At 50.9% G+C, this 16,082-nt stretch overlaps 1 protein-coding gene across 5 annotated transcripts in view; it reads right to left on the bottom strand.

Annotated features, from left to right (window-relative positions):
* RAPGEF1 (Rap guanine nucleotide exchange factor 1) overlaps positions 1 to 4,117 on the bottom strand; it is a 140,981-nt gene extending 136,864 nt beyond the window's left edge. For all 5 annotated transcript variants that reach the window (XM_067742891.1, XM_067742893.1, XM_067742900.1 and 2 more), the window contains exon 1: positions 3,958 to 4,117. In XM_067742891.1, the coding sequence (XP_067598992.1) occupies positions 3,958 to 4,018 (61 nt within the window). In that variant the 5' untranslated portion in view covers positions 4,019 to 4,117. The remainder of the gene's footprint in view (positions 1 to 3,957) is intronic.
* Positions 4,118 to 16,082: the final 11,965 nt, after the last annotated feature.

The raw sequence follows: 16,082 nt of genomic DNA, 5'->3' as shown, positions 1-16,082 counted from the left end.
TGACATCTACTTTTGTTGTCTGCCCCAGTTGGATGGTATGGCCCAGGAAGCACAAATCTTTCTTGTATCCCAAACACTAGAAACTCTGGGCCTTTGGGAGGTTCTGGAAAAACTGTTTGATAAATGAACTGAGGAATGAGCACTTGAGACTCTCTAATGAGTACAACCGGTGAAACTGAGGCCACCTTCTTCCCTACGCCCCCTGCTGCACCCAGCTAACGGCTCACCTGAAAATCTCAGCCCCTCACAGAGGCAGCTCCCACCGTGAGTCTGATGGGATCCCTTGTAACCCCCCCAGCGCTCCCCACACTGCCAGAGGTAAGGGCCTGTGTGGCGGCATGACGCCCGCCGAGTTCACCGCTGGCTCCCAGAGCCTTGCACAGCACCGGACAGCAGGAGCTCGATCAGTGCCAAGCAAGGGGATCAAAGAATGAATCCATGAAGGAATGGGGCAAAGACTTCAAAGTCCAGGTAAAAAGCAAACGAACACTAAACACGAGTGATTTCTACAAGGAGAGGGATGCAAACTCAAACGTCAACAGTCCAAGTGGGAAGCAGGAATCAGCGCTGGGGCTGGCAGGAGGAGTGGGAGGTCCCCGCCACAGTGGCCTCGTAGGAACAAGCGCCCAGGGTTACTAGAGCTGCTCATTTTCCAAAAGAACCAGAAACCTGAGCTTTGTGAGTCATTTCCTGATTGTTAACTACTGACCATCAATTCTTTCTTTTTTCTCCAAGAACATGTATGGATCACACACAACACATCTATTGCCTGAACCCAGCCCACAGCCACCAGTCTGTCACCTCTGTTCACCAGGCAAGAGAGGTGTTTCAGCTCCAGAAGCATTAAGACTTCAATTCCCTCCACTTAGTGCATTTACTGGGAGTAAGCATGAGCACACTGAGACCCACCATAACTGCGAACACGCCAGAACCAGGTTCACTGGTCCCCCAAAGTGGCCTCAGCACTGCACACATCTCCCGCCAGTGTGGGTCCTCCAGAGCAAGTCCGTCTTCGTTCCCAGGGAAGCGCCTCTTCTCCTCGCCAGTCCTGCCCGAAAGCTCACCCCGGGAGCTCCCTAATGTGTCTGGCTCCACTTACTCCCCACCTCCCCATTATCTCTGGAAGACACCAAGGAGCCTCCCCCTCCACTCCAGCATTCTTCCTGGCCTTCCAAATTCAACCCTTCTCCACCAAGCCTAACTGGACTGGCCCAACCGGCTAGCAAGCTGATCCTGTGCCACCCTCTGGAACCCAGACTGTCTTCATCCCCCACCGGGCCCAGAGCAGATAACCGAAGACAGCCAATCTGGTCCCTACAGAAGGGTAGGCCCTCCTAGGAGGGCAGTATGTATGACACCCCCATCCCAGGCAGGCACTGCTCAGTAAGTAAACAGGTTGCAAAGCAGCACGACAGATTCAAAAAGATCTCCCCCAGAGGCTGAAGAGGCTGCGGCTCACGGGAGGTATCAGGTGGGAAGGATGGGCAAGAGTCTAGGGCTGTAAGGGATGCACAAAGTTTTCCTTTACACTCAAAAAAACCTGGGCTCCCTTAAGCCCTGAGAAGTGAAAGCACTGGTCCTATTATCAGAGAGAAGAGATTGTGAACACATGTAAGCAACTCTTCTGCTCAAGTCAACAGAAAATAGCGAAACCTGACAACAATGAGCACTGACTGGGTGTCAGGCTCTATAACTTCCCAAAGACTGCTCACCTGCTAACAGGAGGCGCCACTTCACCTAAGGACCCTTCCTTTAAGAAACACTTTGCGGGTGACTTCACAGTAGGTCCATTTAGAAAACTCCAACAGAAACCGAATGGGAAATCTCATCAAAACGCAAAGTTGAAAGCCACGCACAATGACCAGCAGAAACCACTGAGAAGGTGTACCCCTCATTCCAGAGTGTCCCAGGCTTCCTTGTGTGGAAGTTGTGTGTGAATCACAGCAGAAGACCTTACACTAGAAGGACAGACCTCCCGCTAGCTCCACGTGACGTGCCATCTCTGGTCTTGCCAACCTCAGCACTTTCAGCTCAGCCGCCTCCCACCACATGCATCTTCCTCCTGAGACTTCCACAACCCCTGCTTGGCCTCTTCCCCCACCTCCAAGTGGGGCACACTCGCCCTCCTCCAGAGCCTTCCCCATGCCCTCAGCGGACAGGCCACCCCTCACCTGTGCCCACGGGCCCTGCCTCCTGCTGCTCCACAGTTCCCGAGGCCTGGCAGCCCAGGGGTGATGCTGGGGCCAGCTCTCCCACCCACAGACAAGCTTCTCCGAAGGCAGGCACCCCTGGCTTCTGCATCTACTACAGCCCCCGGCAGATGGAGGTGCCCAGGGATAACCTGGGCCAAAAAGAACTGGCCTCAGGCCTCCTTTCTCCAGGGAGTAGAGGATGCACGTGACAGCTCATCTGAGAGGGCTGAGCTGGGGAAAGCAGCCCGTGGGGTGGCAGGTGCTTTTCACTGTGCTCTTTTGGCTTTTCGTGATTTACAAATTTTTCAATTATCCTTATAATTAGACAAAACCCTGTTAATGCTATTTTGAAGATAAACCAGCCAAGTTTCCCATCAATACCATTCAGAGACACGACGCATCCTGAGAAACACTGCACACGTTAACCAGAGGTATTTCTGGAACGGCATGTGTGCTGGGAGGAAACTCCTGGTCACTGGACACGGCCCTGGGCCTGAAGAACAGTGAGAGAAACACCCAAGAAGCAGCACCTGAAGCCAAGGGCCCTGCCCCCAAGGAGGGCACCCAGGCTTCCACTCAGAGAGCAGGGCATCAGGGCCCGGCCCGCTGTCCTCTGGCTGGGCGGCCTACGAGAAGCCATTGAGCCCCCAACCCTGTCAAAACCGGGACCACGTTCTCTGTCACAGAGAATCTACGAAGATTTAATAAGACATACGTTTAAGGTGCTCAGCACAGAGCCGGATACACAGAAAACCCTCAAAGAAGGCGACGAAAATTTCCTTCCTGTGCTCAAGCCACAGCCTGCAAGTTACACGGCCGGCTCGGTCCACTTCCGAGGCGCCTCTCCGAAAAGTGTCCTGGTTCAACCTGGGAAACCAGCAACTTCCAAAATCAGTGTAACCTTCCCCCTATCCATCCCCCTAAGCTCCCACCTTCCATAGCTTGGCTGCCAAGCTTGGCTGACAAGGTACCAGGTTATGACAACCAGTGATGTCCCCGCTAGGGAGCCCAGGACCGCCCGCCTCCCTCACCTGCGACTCAAGGATGCGCCCTGCAAGGTGTCGCTAATTAAGCTCTGGGCCTCAGATGCACGGCCCGAGTAGAATCTTTGGAGACTCTTATTGCCCGTCTGAGCAAAACCCAGCTAACCGGAAGGCGAGGCTCCGAGATTTCTAAGGAGCACACAAAGGGATGGGGTTGGCATCAAGACTTCTAACCCACCCCCAACCCAACCGGCTCCCCACAAGCCCCGCTTCCAGGGCTCAGCTTGATACCAGAGGAGAGCTCCCCCGCGCCCTGAAAACGCCCAGACACATCCTGCCCGCTTCCTTTGAAGCCTCCGAAGTGGATACTTCTGGTTAAATATAAACTCGAGGCTCATCAGAAATGACACATTTTATGGCTCTGCTCTGTTCACTGCCTGAAAGACGACCGCCCGCCGCCGGGCCACTCGGGCACGCGGCCGCGGTCCCTGCCCCGTCCCCGGTCCCATCCGTTGTCTCAAAGTTAACACCGCGGGCCGAGCAGCGGGCACCTACCGGCCCGGCCGCGGGGCCCTGCGCCGGCACCCCGGCCCCCGCCGGCCGTGCGCCCCGAGGAGCGCCGCGCGGCCCGGCCCGCCGCCCGCCCGAGACGCGCCCCGGCAGGCCCGGCGGCGCTTTCACTTCTGCTCCCGGCGCGGCAACGGGCCCGCGCCCCCCGGGAGCCCGGCCGCCCGGCCGCCCGCCCCGAGCACGGGCCGCCCCGCGCCGGCCGCGCGCCTCACCTGCTTTCTCGATCTTGCCGGACATTTCCGGGCTGCGCCGGAGGCCGAGGCCGCCGCTCATCGGGCCCGCGCCGGGCCGCTGCGGGGCCACAGGCCGGCGCGGCCGCCGCTCGCCTCGGCCCTGGCTCGCCGCGCCTCAGACCCGCGCCGGCATGGCGGGCTCCGCGGGCCGCGGCCTGTGCGCTCGGCCAGCGGCGCCCCAGCCCGCCCGGGGCCGCCGCCGCTCCCGCCGCCAGCCGCCGCCGCTCCGCCTCCTCCGCTCCCGCCGTCGCCGCCGCCGCCGCCGCTTCCCCGGGCCCGCGAGCCGGCCGCCGCCGCCGCCGCCGCCGCCGCCGCCCGCCCTCTGGCCTCGGCCGCGGCCAGAGCGCCACCTGCCGGGCGGCTGCCGCGCCGCCGCGAGCTCAGCGCCCCCTGCCGGCCCGGAGTCTCCAAGCCAGGGCGAGGGACCCACCCCCTCGACCCCACCCCCCACAACCGGCCTGCACCTGGGACTCAGCGTCCCCCGCCCGCGCGGAGCCTCCACGCCAAGGCCTGGAGTTGGACACCACCTCAGACTCAGCCTCCTCTGCCGTGGAACCCGAGTCTCCAGCTCAAAGCCTGAGTCTGATCCCAACCAGGACTCAGCTTGCCCTGCTGGCTGAAAGCCAGCCACTGAGACTCCCCCGAGACTCAGCCACCTCCCCTCTCCCCCGGCTGCTGGCCTGTAGTCTCCATACCATGGCTTGGGACTGACACCCCAATCCAGGGTTCAGTGCCCTCCCCCGCCCAGAGCCTGGCATGCCCCCTGACAACTTGGAACACAGAGCTCCCACCCAAACTCTAGCCTCCATGCCCTGCCTATGACTGACGCCACCCAGGATTCAGAGCCCCTTGATGGGCCATAGTTCATGCCAAGGCCTGGGACCAATCCCCGCTCCGTCCCTCCATCTGGGTCTCGGCAGCCCCTGCTGCTGAGTCACCTGGCCAGTGCTCCCTGCCCTCCCAGAGGCTCCAGGCCGGGGACTGACCTGACCTGTCCCCTTACCTGAGACTCAGCAGCCCCTGACGGCAGGAGCCACCTGGCCAGGTCAGGGCCAGACTCCCCTGCAGGTTCAGTGTCCCCAGAGGCCCAGAGTCTCCCTGCCAACGTCTGGGTCCAACCCATTAGGACACAGCGACCCCTGCCTGCTCTACTCTTTTGACCCCCAAATGGGGACCAGGCTATCCTCCAGCCTGGGTCTCAGCTGTGGGCCTTTTCTAGCATGGTGACGAGTTCAGAAAAAGTCATTGGTTTAAGAATCAAAGATCCTACTTAGGGCTAGGCACTGTGTGAGCTGCTATGGGTCCTACAAAAATGTGCACGATCGATTCTTCCCTCCAAAGAGTTTGTAACTTGGGGAGTCAAAGTTAAATCATATAATGCAAGTATAAATAACAACAAATTTTAGTAACACAAGGGATGTTCACATCCTGCCCCCTGCTCGCTATTCTTGGCCCAAGATGGAGTGCAAAGAAGTAACACAAAACAAATTCGGTTTTCCCTCCTGTTTCCCTCAGATAAATAATCTGGTGATGGGAACAGGGTTTGGAAGAGGTGGAGGGAGAAGGAAAGGTAATTGACGTTGCAGAGATTCCTGTTCGCATCTGCCGGCACACTCTGGCGGGCCCGCTGATTCTGTAACTGAGAGCTGGCCCTGGGTGGCGGCCAAATTTCCAGAGTCCTCAGTTCCAGCTCTCTAGGGGTCAAAGGCAAAGCCAAAGATTGACAAATTCGTCTCTCTTTTCGAGCTGATGAATGGCTGCTCTGAGCCAGAGCCACACTGCTCAGCTCTCATGGCAGCTGCATCATCAGGCAAAACTGGCCCTTGGCCCCAGACCACCTCTCCCCCCACTCCCAAAGCCGTCCCCAATTCTTCTAGGCTTCTGAGTCAGTCTTTTAGGTCCAAAAGTCTGGGTGCAAAGCAGAAAATCAGTCTGAATAGTAGGCCCAGTCAGGGGTTCGTGAGAGTGGAACCAAATATATTCAATAAATCATGACATATCAAATGACGAGACATTTTCAAACAATAAAGTACTTTATAGGGACTTCCCTGGTGGCGCAGTGGTTAAGAATCCACCTTCCAATGCAGGGGACGCAGGTTCGATCCCTGGTCAGGGAACTAGATCCCACACGCATGCCACAAAGGAGACGGTGAGTCGCAGCTAAGGAGCACACATGCCGCAACTTAAGAAGCCGGTGAGCTGCAACTAAGGAGCCTGCCTGCCGCAGCTAAGACCCAACATGACCAAAATAAATAAATAAAATAATATTTTTCAAAAAAGTACTTTATAAATGGACATTACTGTTAATAAGGGTCATGGAGCTTATGTAATAAAGGTTATTCATCAAAGGTGTTTATAGCTATAATAGAACACATGCAAGGTAATGAAAGCAAACAGATTCCTACAGCTTTGTTCTTCCTACCTTACAGCCTTCTCTCATGCTGCTCTTTTTGTCTAGAATATGCTCTCTCCCTCCTCTCTACCTGGCTAATTCCTAGTCATCTTTCACTTCTCAGTTTAACTGCCACTTCTACGGGAAACCCTTCCCTGACACCCCACCCCCACCCCATTAGGGCCAGTTCCCTGTACTGGTCAGGATGCTGGATTTCACTGTCAGAAACCCAGTTAAGCTCAGTTAGGGCAAAAAGGGAGTTTGTTGGACATCATAACTAGCAAACCAGGGTTACAGCCAGGACCAACAGCTACCTCTAGGCTCTGAAACTACGACATCACTCCTCTGCGTTGGCTCTATTCCCAACTGATCTCTCTCTGTGCAGTGGCTGAATTGGGTACCAGCTGACTCTCCTTAGCCTAGTTTGAGTCACATGCCTGTCGCTGAGCCAATGACTGCAGGTGGGGGGTGGGGGAGTAGGGTGCATAAATCGGCCAGGCCTGAGAATTGCACCAAATGCAAGAAACATGGGGAGTGGATGCCACAGAACCAGCAACTGGGAGTGGGGACGGGTGATTCTCAAAGCAATATCTGGAGAAGAGATGCTGATGAGGCAAAATCCATGGACATTCATCTTGGCATCGTGGAGGGTTAAGAGCCTTGCAGAATCCTATATGTCTCCTTGATAGCACACACCTCCATACAGCTCTTTAATTTCTTGTATCTGTTTAATGTCTGTCCCCTTCAGGACACTGTGAGCTCCTACAAGCATGGACTGTCTCATTTGTACCCATGGGATTTTAATTTATGGAGGTGACTGAGTGACAACAAGGAGAGGCCAACGCCGTTGACAGGAGAATTTATTACTTACATTTCCTGAGAGAAGGGGGCACACCACACCATGCAGGACCACATGGGGAGCACCAGGGTGGTCAGGAAGCAGAAGCAGGAGTGAGGGGAAAGCTTAGGACAGAGTCTTTATTGGGTTTTTTTTCAGGAAAGGCAAGGCAGGGCAGGGTAAACAGTTTAGGATTGACTAGTGTGAATAATTCCAATGGGCTCTGGAAAAAGGGGTGCACTCTAGTTCTGGCCCTGGGATAACCTAGGGCAGAGGAAATATTGGTGTGGTGTGTGAGAGTTATATAACAGATACAAGAAATGAGAGAACCATATGAAGGCAGGCATGTCCTCTCATAAGGTGACTGGGGATGGGTTGGTGTGCATATGAAACGTGTGCTCCCTCACCTATCTCTAAGAATTGGCTAGACTCTCCCAAGCCAGCAAGACTTTTAAGATGTCAAAACTTCATGAGACAGACATGGAAAACAAACTTATGGTTACCAAAGAGGACGGGGAGAGGGAGGGATAAATTAGGAGTTTTGGATTAACATATATACACTACTGTATATAAAATAAATAACCAAAAGGACCTACTGCATAGCCTAGGGAACTATACTCAATATATATGTGTGTGTGTGTGTATGTGTGTGCATAACTGAATCACTTTGCTGTACATCTGAAACTAACACAACATTGTAAATCACCTATACTTCAATTAAAAATAAATAAATAAGTAAATATAAAAATAAAATTTCAATGTAAAAAAAAACACATCATAAGATACAGAAAATGAAAAACACTATTAGTACTAGGACCATGTCTGGCTTATGTACGTGGCAGCAACACAGGGAGGGAACTCAATCAGTACCTGCAAGGGTGCTTCTGGTCCCTCTCCCAACAGTCCAGCGAAGGATGAACCAGATGACCACTACACAGCTCTGCAGAATCCACGGTGGAAGGGACAGCAAGGTGGCCAGGAGCCTGCTAAGAGAGGCTTTTTAAGAAGGGGCTTTTGGGGCTTCCCTGGTGGCACAGTGGTTAAGAATCCCCCTGCCAATGCAGGGGACACTGGTTTGATCCCTGGCCCAGGAAGATCCCACATGCCACGGAGCAACTAAGCCCGTGCGCTACAACTACTGAACCCACGTGCCACACCTACTGAAGCCTGCACGCCTAGAGCCTGTGCTCCGCAACAAGAGAAGCCACCACAGTGAGAAGCCCACGCACCGCAACGAAGAGTAGCCCCCACTCGCCGCAACTAGACAAAGCCCGCTTGCAGCAACGAAGACCCAACACAGCCAAAAATAAATAAATAAATAGATAAATAAATAAATAAATACAGCCAAAGGAGACTGGTGGCTCCAGGGCTCATCTCAGATTGGATTGTTGACAATCACTTCACACGTACCTGCCTGAACTCCCCAACCACATGGTCAGTTCCCTGAGGACAGAGATGATGTCTTCACTACATCATTATTGCAGATCAGAAGGGGAGGTGGAGTCCATTAATAATAGTAGCAATGGTATGAGGGCTGCTTGCGGCTGGTCACTGCTTCAACCCTCACAGTAATCCTGGGAGGGTGGGATCTAGATCAGGGAGTATTTGTTTGGTCATATGTTACAGATACCAATTTAATAATGGCTCGGCGAAAAGAATTTATTAGAAAGCACGCAGGTGTCTCACGGGTAGAACCGAAGGGCAGGAAGTGCAATACCTCACCGGCACCTGAACTGCCCACACGGCCCCTTATCCGGCCACCCCCAAGGTCCCTTCCTCTCCCACCTCAGCTAACAGACCAGACCCATGAAGGATGCTCATTCCCAAACCTGAGTTCCAAGACAGATGATCTGATTGGCCCAGCTCCAGTCAGAGGCTCACCCCCGGTCCAATCGGGGCTGGCCAGGTGGATAGGGTTACACAGTCCAAACAGCTGCTAGGGTCTAACCCTCCTGGTCTGGTGAAGGAGGGCAGCCACGTCCATCTTCTCCACTCCCTGGGCTGAGCGGGTTACACAGAGACACACTTCTAGTAAGTAGTCAGTCTGCTCCACACTTTTTTTTTTAACTTTATTCCCCCCAGGCTCATGTTTTAACCACTGTGCTACAACTTCCCTAACCCAGACTTCTCTTTAGGTCCCCCACAGTATTTTACATGATGCTCCGTATTTGTTCAGTTCAGTTCCATTCCATTCACATAGATGGCATGTCCTCAGCGTCCTGGCCTCATGAGAAAAACAAAGACAAACAAGATCTGGTTCCTGGTCTCCAGGAGCTCCACGGGAATTGGGGGTGGAACTCTCAGTCCCCAACAAACTCTTCTATGAGACTGGCTATGATGAACATTCCAGTGGGGGGTGCCCACCATGTTGTCTGGGTGTGAGGGTATTCATCCTGATTCGGAGCACCAGGAAAGTCCAAATAGAGGAGACAAATGTTTTAGTGACTTTAGAGGACATTAGTGATTTTGTTTTCATTGAGATTTTGCTCATTATTCATTCCTGTGAGCATGAGTTCCCCCACACTCCCCCATGCCCCCAAATGGTTTAACCCCAGATCTGGTTGCCGTGCTCGGGAGACTGGGGAAGTGTCCACATACACCCTCAAAAAGGTGGGGACAGATGTCTGGGTCATCACTCCGTGATCTAAATGTGGTATCTCCCAGACTGATCCCAGCAGAGCAGGCAGTACATTGGCTTCACGGTACTTTGGCCTTTTCTCGGGCAAGTTAACAGACTTCTTGCTCTGGGTGCTCGAAAGCTAGTATGAAACACACGCATTTTCAATCCTGACACATAAGGTAACCACAGCCTCGAGGATCCGATTAAAATGGGATGGTTGAGACCATAGCTGAAGCCCGCCAGTGTGCGAGGCCTGGGTGCTGTCATTTTCTTTCTTTTTTTAAAAAAATTTATTTATTTTTGGCTGTGTTGGGTCTTCGTTGCTGCACACGGGCTTTCTCTAGTTGTGGCGAGAGGGGGCTACTCTTCTTTGCGGTGCACGGGCTTCTCACTGCGGTGGCTTCTCTTGTGGAGCATGGGCTCTAGGTGCGCGGGCTTCAGTAGTTGTGGCACGCAGGCTTAGTAGTTGTGGCTCGTGGGCTCTAGAGCGCAGGCTCAGTAGCTGTGGCACACGGGCTTAGTTGCTCCGCAGCATGTGGGATCTTTCTGTACCAGGGCTCGAACCCTTGTCCCCTGCATTGGCAGGCGGATTCTTAACCACTGCGCCACCAGGGAAGCCGTGCTGTCATTTTCTTAAACAGTTCAGCAAACGTTACACATGGCCTGCTGAAGGAGGAAATTATGCAAGAAATGTAGTAAATGGCGACTAGCAAATAGCAGAAGCACACAAAACACACATCTCTCCTGCCCCCTAGTGAACGTTTAAATTTCTAAACTCTGTTGGTTCAAAGCCATTTTTTTAAAAACATCTTTATTGGAGTATAATTGCTTTACAATGGTGTGTTAATTTCTGCTGTATAACAAAGTGAATCAGCTATACATATACATATATCCCCATATCTCCTCCCTCTTGCGTCTCCCTCCCATCCTCCTTATCCCACCCCTCTAGGTGGTCACAAAGCACAGAGCTGATCTCCCTGTGCTATGCGGCTGCTTCCCACTAGCTATCTGTTTTACATTTGGTAGTGTATATATGTCCATGCCACTCTCTCACTTCATCCCAGCTTACCCTTCCCCCTCCCTGTGTCCCCAAGTCCATTCTTTATGTCTGCATCTTTCTTCCTGCCCTACCCATAGGTTCTTCAGAACCTTTTTTTTTTTTTAGATTCCATATATATGTGCTAGCATACAGCATACAGTATTTGTTTTTCTCTTTCTGACTTACTTCAGTCTGTATGACAGTCTCTAGGTCCATCCACCTCACTACAAATAACTCAATTTTGTGTCTTTTTATGGCTAATATTCCATTGTATATATGTGCCACATCTTCTTTATCCATTCATCTGTCGATGGACACTTAGGTTGCTTCCATGTCCTGGCTACTGTAAACAGAGCTGCAATGAACATTGTGGCACATGTCTCTTTTTGAATTATGGTTTTCTCAGGGTATATGCCCAGTAGTGGGATTGCTGGGTCGTATGGTAGTTCTATTTTTAGTTTTTTGGGGAACCTCCATACTGTTCTCCATAGTGGCTGTACCAATCTACATTCCCACCAACAGTGCAAGAGGGTTCCCTTTACTCCACACCCTCTCCAGCATTTATTGTTTGTAGATTTTTTGATGATGGCCATTCTGACTGGTGTGAGGTGATACCTCACTGCAGGTTTGATTTGTATTTCTCTAATGATTAGTGATGTTGAGGATCCTTTCATGTCTTTGTTGGCAATCTGTATATCTTCTCTGGAGAAATGTCTATTTAGGTCTTCTGCCCATTTTTGGATTGGGTTTTTTGTTTTTTTGACATTGAGCTGCAAGAGTTGCCTGTATATTTTGGAGATTAATCCTTTGTCTGTTGCTTCATTTGCAAATATTGTCTCCCATTCTGAGGGTTGTCTTTTCGTCTTGTTTATGGTTTCCTTTGCTGTGCAAAAGCTTTTACGTTTCATTAGGTCCCATTTGTTTATTTTTGTTTTTATTTCCATTTCTCTAGGAGGTGGGTCCGAAAGGATCTTGCTGTGATTTACATCATGGAGTGTTCTGCCTATGTTTTCCTCTAAGAGTTTTATAGCGTCCAGTCTTACATTTAGGTCTTTAATCCATTTTGAGTTTATTTTTGTGTATGGTGTTAGGAAGTGTTCTAATTTCATTCTTTTACATGTAGCTGTCCAGTTTTCCCAGCACCGCTTATTGAAGAGGCTGTCTTTTCTCCATTGTATATTCTTGTCTCCTTTATCAAAGATAAGGTGACCATTTGTGCGTGGGTTTATCTCTGGGCTCTCTATCTTGTTCCATTGATGTATATTTCTGTTTTTGTGCCAGTACCATGCTGTCTTGATTACTGTAGCTCAAAGCCATTTTTAAGAAAAGCAAAGTAATATTATTTTACAAATCTTTAAGTGTGGTTTTTTAAAAAAAAAATTTATTTATTTAGGCTGCGCTTGGTCTTAGTTGTGGCATGTGGGATCTTTAGTTGCGGCATGCAGACTCTTAGTTGTGGCATGCATGTGGGATCTAGTTCCCCGATCGAGGATCGAACCCTGGCCCCCTCCATTGGGGGCACGAAGTCTTACTAGAGCACCAGGGAAGTCCCATACAAATCTTTAAGTGTTAATCACAGAAAATACATGCCATCATTTTGAAAAATAACATACAGACATATAAAGTGAAAGTCTCCCTTTCACTCATGAGAGGGAACGGCTTAATACATCCTTCCAGACTTTTCCATATTAAAAATATATCCATGCACATACTTTTTTTTTTTATACGCATCGGTTTAAAAGGTACATATCAGTTGGTGCAACCGAGGCTGGCTAGATGCTCACCAAGCCCACCTACTGGCGTACAGCTAGACAACATCTCCCAGCCTCCCCTGTGGTGAGGAGTGGCCATATGCTCAAGGGTGGACAATGGAATATGGTTGAAGTAATGATTGTCACTTCCATGCCCAGCCCATAAAAATCTCCCACACCTGATCCTCTACTCTCTCTCTTCTCCTTCTGCTGTGATGAAGGATGGAAGATGGAAGGAGTCTGGGTCCCTGAATGGCTGCCTGGAGCAGAGCAATGCTCCCCCTCATGGACCTGCATGGGACTGGAGATGTCGATAGATAGATAGATTTTTTTAAAAAAACAACGTGCTATCATTTTACATATATATGTATGTGTATATATATATATATATATAGAGAGAGAGAGAGATTGAACATCTTTAATGCCAATACATATAAATCTTCCTGATACTTTTTAACAGCTGTGCAGCACTCCACTGTATGGATGTACCAGCATGTATTAAGCATCCTCTTCTTTTTTTTTTTTTTGGCAGCACCGCAGCACCATGTGGGATCTTAGTTCCCTGACCAGGGATCAAACCTATGCCCCTTGCATTGGAAGTGTGGAGTCTTAACCACTGGACCACCAGGGAAGTCCCTAAGCATCCTCTTCTTGATGGGCACATGTTGTTTCCAATTTTTTAAAGTTATGAACAAAACTGCAATAAATATCAAGGTCAGTATGTCTTGCTCATTCATGTTATTATTTCTGCAGGGCAGGTTCTTATTCCCTATTGTTTTAGATAAGGATACAGAAATACAACAACCTGGGCAGTGGAGAATGACCTGGAATAGTTACATTTGGTTATGGCATGCGTTTGGAGAGGTAGTAGAGTGTGGTGTTTCAGATCCTGGAAGAAAGAAAGAACCAGGTCCAAGTTCTGGTCCTGCTCCTTGCTAAGCAACCTTGTACAAGTCACTTAACCTCTCTAAGCCTCAGTTTACTCATCTGTGAAATGAGGGTAATGCTGGTGCCTGCCTCATATTGGTGTACCTGTAAAATGGGGATATGAGTACCTATCTCATAAACTGATCAAGGTCCAATGATGAAGGAAGGAAGGAAGGACAGTGACCCCTGAAGGATGGATACAAATGAAGCGAGCCTTAAGATTGTTCCAGCTTAATGCCTGGAGAGAGTTTCCAGGCCGCAGTGCAGGGAAGGGCGACCCAGGCAGAGCCTGGCAGACTCCCGGAGTTGAGGAACAATGCTGAGAGTCTGGGGAGAATAAGGTAGCCAGAGTTCACAGGACAGAGGGGAGATGCACAAGGAACTGCAGGGCTACCTTGTAAAACTTGGTGTGGGGGGAACAGAGCAGGGGAAGAGGCAGGAAAGGGCTTAGTCACACGTGTCCACTTTCTCCTTCTAAATTGAGCAACTCCTCCTGGAGGTGGGGGGTGGGAGTCGGTGCAGGAGCAGAGAGAGGCTACGAGTGTTATGCTATTTGAGCTCTCTCCATCTAGAAGGAAAGAGTGGTGTAGAAATGAAGAAGAAGCAATGCTGTCGACATGCATACCTCAAAGGTCTCCTCCTGGCTCTGGGATTATTCTGAGAGGTGAGTCTGGACCCTCCGTTCCTCTACCTGTCCCCCTGTCGCAGGATCCGCTTGCTCAGTGGGCCATTTGCTATTGTCTTGGTTGATTATTTACCTTGCTGAATAACAAACTATCTCCGGATTTAATAGCTTAAATCTCTGCAGCTCTTGGGTACCAGCAAGAGTTCGCCTAGACAGCCTGCATCTGATCTCAGTGGCATCAGTCAGGGTCAGGGTTTGGAGCATTCACTTACAAAGTGCCTTCTTCAGGAACGTGTTGGACCTCAGTGCTCCTCGACCACTCTCTTTGTCTCCACATGGCTCGGGTTTCTTACAGAACAGCGGTCTTGGAAAACATGCACTAGGAACATGGTGGCTGGCCTCTGAGAGCCTGGAAGCAGCAGCTACCAGGACAGTTAAGGGCCACTCCTGGACCTGGCGGGGCATGCCTTCCATCCCTGCATTCTATTGGTCAAGCCTTCCATCCCTGCGTTCTATTGGTCAAGCCTTCCATCCCTGCATTCTATTGGTTAAGCCTTCCATCCCTGTGTTCTATTGGTCAAGTCTTCCATCCCTATGTCCTATTGGTCAAACTTTTCATCCCTATGTCCCATTGGTCAAACCTTCCATCCCCACGTCCTATTGGTCAAAGCAGTCACAGGGTCCGCCCATATTCAAAGGGGTGGAGCAATGGACTGCACTGCTTTGTGGGGGATGCCAAGGTCACTAAAAAGGACCACCTGGGATGGAAGATGATGTTGTGAGCATTTTTGGGAGGTTAATCTGCCCTAGCCCCTGCTTCCAACCCCGTGTGTATGCCTCCTGGAGTCTCCAGCTCAGACTTTGTCCTGAGTGTCCACCGCCTGCTGAACACCTGCCCAGGCTGTCTTGTAGGCAGCTCAGACTCAAATGTCCAAACCTGGACTCAGCCTTTCAGCCCCTAAACCTGCTTCTCCTCCAGGGTTTCCTATTCAGGAAATGCCACCTCCTTCCATGGGTTGCCCAGTTCAGAAGCCTGGGCGTCCATCTTGCCTCTGCCTTCTTTCAACCCCCATTTACTCAATTACAAATGCCTCGAGGCTTTCCTCTCCACTCCGACCCCACCGCCACTCTCCTTGCTCTTCATCTGGGCCTCCATCTCACACCTGTGTTATGCCAACAGCGCCCTAATGGGCCCCAACCTTCATTCTTGCCCTTGTGGCAACTCGTTCTCTACACTGCGGCCAGAGAAATCTTCCCCATGCTAACCTGATTGTGTCAATGTCCAAATTAAAAAACCTCAGCCACACCCCATCACCCTCAGCACAAAGTACAACCATCCACTCTCATCTTCAACCTCACCTCTCCTTCACCAGGCCCACCAGACACAACCGGGACCCCCGGTCCTCCTCAGCCACTCGAGCTTTCCGGATGTGCTGGGCTCTCCTGACATCTCTGGACCTTGGCAAATCCTGTTCCCTTCACCTAGGACACTCCTCCCCACCCCACCTCCAGCCTTGTCGAGATGGCCCCATCTCTTCCTTCAGGCCTCACTTGAAATGTGACCTTTGAGAAACCCACTAGTTTGTAGCTTATCACTCAACTAAAACAATATGTTATCAAGCAAAATCGAATGTATGCACAGTAAACAGCATACGTTTAAAGCGTACAGTGGGATGAGTTTGGACAGATGTACGCACCCATGAAATCACCATCAACAATCAAGATACAGAACATTTCCATCACTCCCAAAGCTTTTCTCGTGCCCTTGGCACTTGACCCCTTCATCCACCACCAGCCCCAGGCAACCACCGCTCTGCTTCCTGTCACTCTAGATTCTTTTGCATTTTCTAGAATGCTATCTAATGGAATCATACTGGTGTGTACTTTTGGTTCCTATCTCGATTTTATACTT

Source organism: Pseudorca crassidens, chromosome 7 (genome assembly GCF_039906515.1).
Source record: "Pseudorca crassidens isolate mPseCra1 chromosome 7, mPseCra1.hap1, whole genome shotgun sequence".
Classification (NCBI taxonomy): domain Eukaryota; kingdom Metazoa; phylum Chordata; class Mammalia; order Artiodactyla; family Delphinidae; genus Pseudorca; species Pseudorca crassidens.
Note: the sequence above shows the minus strand (reverse complement) of the source record. Positions and strands in the feature narration are given on the sequence as shown.